We start from the raw sequence: 4,244 nt of genomic DNA, 5'->3' as shown, positions 1-4,244 counted from the left end.
TGCCCCCTGGGAGGTGTTGGAGAGCACACAGCACTCCGTGCTGGAGGGTGCAGGAAGATGCCACGAAGCAGCAGGGAGGGCAGGGCCGTGGGGTGAGGAGCAAAAAAAGACCGGTTCTCTGGCTTATGTTGGGTGAAAGACTATAGAAAAGCAGTCCCTTCTCCTTGCAACCCCCCCACTGCCCTTCCCCTCCCGTCATCCCTCCCATCCCCAGGAGCCGGGCAGCAGGGGAAGGAGGGCAGCACGCAGGACACAACCCCAGTCTCTTCCAGAGCCTAAAGAGACACACTGAAACCCATATAAAATCCAACACTGGGGCCATGGCAAGCCACCTCCAGCGAGCAGGATCACGTCCGTCTACTGGCTCCGCAGGGCATGTGCTCCCCGGTCCTCCTGCTCGTGGGCTGTGTAGAAGAGGTGGCACTCGGGGTCCCCGCGGATGGTGGGTGCACCCTGGATCACCTTCCCGTGGATGGGGTCCACACACCAGCACTCGCCGCGCTGCCCATTCACCGACATCTTGCACTGCACGAGGGGGACAGGGCAAGCATCAGCTGAGGAAATAGGGGGACAAAACCCCTTTCCCCAGTCTCACCAGCCCAAAGCCCAAACACAGGCAGAGCTGGGGTTTCTCCAGGGATTTGGCACTAGTCTGGATTTAGGTAAAGATTCAGGGATGCTGCACTCAGAAACCCCAGGGTCTGTGCTGCACCACAGGGGCTGTGCCAGGGACCAAGAAGCCAATTTTAATGAACCACGAGGACAACTGCCCCTGAGATGCATCGCTCTCTGTCAACTATGGATGAAAGCATCCACAGAGTCAAAAATCCCTGGGGGAAGAGGGATGAGACAGACTGACAGAGGAGCTGTGTAAGCTTCTTCTCACCTGCAAATTGGGCTAAACAAACTGAAACACAAGAGCAAGGTCCCCGCAGCCAGACCCAAACATGTTTCCAGGGTCTCACTCTGTCCCAGCACAGAGGTAGGGACCGTGGTGCATCTGGGCCTGGACTCTGCCCGCCCCAAGCCTGGTCTGGTTAGAGAGAAGTTTCTTGCCCTAATGGTTATCATCCACCTCTTGCCCTGGAAGGGCTGCAGGCACTTTGAACCTGACGCTCATCCCTCCATCCCCAGCAAATACATCTCTGAATAGGGCATAGCAGGAGATGCAGAGGTTACTCCAGCAGGCTGGGCTCTGCGTGCACTCTGTAAAGCTGAATTCAAGCCATTTTCTGCAGCTGGACTGAGGTCAAAATGCAGCCTTGTTCATGGGAATAAAAAGCACAAAAAAAGAGGAAGAAAAAGCCTCCCCAGCAGGAGAGTACATCCAGGCACCCTCCACCCAAGTGCTGGCCCATGGGAGGTGGGAGCAACGGGGAATGCTTTTCTTGGCATCCGCTTCCCAGCAAATAAAAAGGAGCTGATGCTCAGCTCTGGAAGCCTAGATGGAGGGAAATGGGTATAGCTTCACACTTGCCTGGTTTGCCCTTAGCCAGGGCAGGGCAGGGGGAGAAGAGAAAGCAATTTTTGTCCCCTCTCTTTTTCTGCAGCAGCGACCAGTGTGTAACCCATCTGCACCCTTCAGTGCAGGCTGACTTGTTTCCCAGGCACAAGGAGCAGCAGAGACTGTCTTTTTTTTTTTTTTTCTGTAGCACACGATGCACTGCTGCATTGCCCAGGCTCGTTCCCCAGACACAGCTCATCTCCTTACAGGGAATTTGCCAGCTCTGCTCCATGCACCCCTTCCAAGTGTGCTCATGCTGGGGGATCCAGCAGGCCCCTGGGGCGCTTCAGGGGGAGGCGGAGGGTGAGGCTCCAGGAAGGACAGGGAAGAGAGAAGGGACAGAGGGAGATTATCTCAGAGCATCCTACTTTTTTTAATGCCCCTTTTTTTTTTTTTTTTTAATGCTCCTGATCAAGTGGTAGAAGCAGCCCTGAGAAAAAGACTTAGCCATGAAAACAGCAGGTTTTCTGGGAGCCCCTCCAAAGGCTCAGTCACACATAGCTGTAAGGGGTGCTTGTATCCAGGTACTATTCACATGTGGCTGCCAGGCAACTCTGGACAAGCTGGTGTTTTGCTGCCCAAGAGGCTTTTCCTGGCATTTTTTCCCCTATGCCTCAGCCACTGACACCTGCTGGTTTTGCATGAATGAAGTCAAGAAGTCAGAATTCAGACACACAACATTAAGTCGTTTGAGTCCTTTTGGGTCCCATAAATACCTTCAGAAGCATGCTACACCCCAACCCCCACCTCACCTGGAAGGAATCCCTCATGGAGCTGTGGGACCAGCCTTGATTTGTGGAGGAAAACCAGTAAAGTGTGCTAGAAACCTTGCTGACCCCTGGAAAAGTGCTTTCTGCTTTGTCTGCAGGACTGGCCAGCATTCAGCCCCTCTCTGCTTTTCCCCTGTAGCGGGGCCCAGCCAGGACAAGACTTGGCTCAAATCACATGAAAATAGACCTGGACAGATAAGCAGCTCTTGCAGGGAAGAAGGGGCTCTGAACTAAACAGATTTTCCATTTCTAGGCTGCCCACAGCCACGTGTGGATGTGGGTCTCACATCTCCACTTGCTAGCCCGTGGCTGCAGATGCAGCTGTTACTAAACCCGTCCATGCCACGTGCGATATTTGCCGTTTACCTCACACCATGCATGCAACACCAGCCCAGCCCTGAGCTGCTGCGTGTCCCCCTCGGCTGCGCACGGCGGGGATGTGTGTTGAGCCGAGGGCTGCTACTGGGAGTGCAGCCAGCCCTGGGGCTCTGTGTTTCCCCACTTGCCTGTTTGAGATTGTACAAGCCATGCTTGTCGCAGTTGGGGATGTGGAGGGAGTAGAGGTGCTCCAGGGGACCTCGCTCATCCGGCAGTCGCATAGTGGAGATGCGTTCCAGGACCTGATCCAGCTCCTGCTGACAAGGGGTCTGAAAAGAGCCCAGAAAGTAGAAAACAAACAGAAAAAAACCATCAGGGCATTGAGACCACTCACAGTATCAACACTTTGGACAACGAAAACACCAGTAAGGATGAACACCTGTTTGCACCTCCTCAGGACATAGGTTTGCCACTGGGCCCCACTGCTGATTTCACCTGCAGGCACCCAAAGGCATGCCCGCAAATGCCCATGTGTGGAGATGCATTTGGGGAGATGTGCACATCTCTCCCATGTGCCTCACGTGGCCAAGAGCCAACATGACAACAGGTCACAGGCCCTGGAGGCACAGAGGAAGAGAAGCCTCAGAGATGCTCCCATGGGTCCCACTGGTGGTGATAAGTGATGTGAAGCAGGACTCATCCGGACAGACCAGGAGGGTTTCCACGAACGTAGCCCGGATCCCACATGTGTGATGCAGTTTTGGCCCAGAAGTGCAACTCAAAGCATGTGAGACCCCATGGGAGTGGAGGGGAAGCCTCAGGAATGAGAGCACCCAGCAAAGCCAGCCTCTGGAGGCATCCCTCTTGCTCCACAGCAGCCCCAAGCCAGGGCTCCCAGCCAAAGCAGCCTGGTTGAATTACACCTGATGTGAGCCAGAGTGAGTCCACACCTCTCTGCTTTTGCAGTTGCTGGTTTTTTTCCCCAAAGCAGCAGCAGCAGTGTGGGAGCTCTCTAAGTTGATGGTGCCTGCACCTTATTTTGAACCTCTGCTTTGCCTGTTTCTTGGAAGGGATAAGGGCTCTCTTTTAAAGCCCCTTTCTGACCCTGCACTTCCCAGATATAAATACGCTATGCGTTTACAGAGATATGTATTACGGACCTTTTGGGGTGGCTTTCCATCCCCATCCCATCTAGTTGCCTTGACCAAGCTGCCCACTAGAGGGAAACCATGGCCAAGGACTGGAGGGCAGAGAGACAGGGACAGGGAAGAAGGGGACAGGGAGGACTCCGGGCACTCTCCCTGCTATGTGACAGCCCCACAGCCCATCCTCGGGGGCTCTGGGCCCCCCCCTCAACCTGGACTGAGGCTGCCCTGCAGCAGGCAGACACCCTCCCACCCCCCAAATCCCCTTGGGCCATCCCTGGCACTTGCTTAGGGAAAAAGGGTGTGAGAAAGCCAGTCCACGGGCAAAGGGCACGCTCGCACCCCTGCGGAGGTAGGTGTTGAGCCAGCGGGACCCCCCTTCCCCAGCTCTGCCGTCAGGAGGTGAAGCTGCAATGAAAATAACGCCTCCTCGCCAGCACATCAAAGTTCATTAGATGGTGTGTTCGGCCCCAGCTTCAGGCCAAAACAAATGTTTGCTTTTCTTTT

General features: G+C 54.9%; 1 protein-coding gene across 1 annotated transcript in view; it reads right to left on the bottom strand.

Moving 5' to 3' along the window:
* Window positions 1–60: 60 nt before the first annotated feature.
* IGFBP2 (insulin-like growth factor binding protein 2, 36kDa) overlaps window positions 61–4,244 on the bottom strand; it is a 4,588-nt gene continuing 404 nt past the window's right edge. The window contains exons 2-3 of the mRNA XM_009581280.1: window positions 2,781–2,921; window positions 61–525 (exon numbers count right to left, since the gene is read on the bottom strand). Coding sequence (XP_009579575.1) covers window positions 358–525; window positions 2,781–2,921 — 309 coding nt within the window. The 3' untranslated portion in view covers window positions 61–357. The remainder of the gene's footprint in view (window positions 526–2,780; window positions 2,922–4,244) is intronic.

Source organism: Fulmarus glacialis, unplaced genomic scaffold (genome assembly GCF_000690835.1).
Source record: "Fulmarus glacialis isolate BGI_N327 unplaced genomic scaffold, ASM69083v1 scaffold34187, whole genome shotgun sequence".
NCBI classification, from domain to species: Eukaryota; Metazoa; Chordata; class Aves; order Procellariiformes; family Procellariidae; genus Fulmarus; species Fulmarus glacialis.
This window is presented reverse-complemented; position numbering and strand designations above follow the sequence as displayed.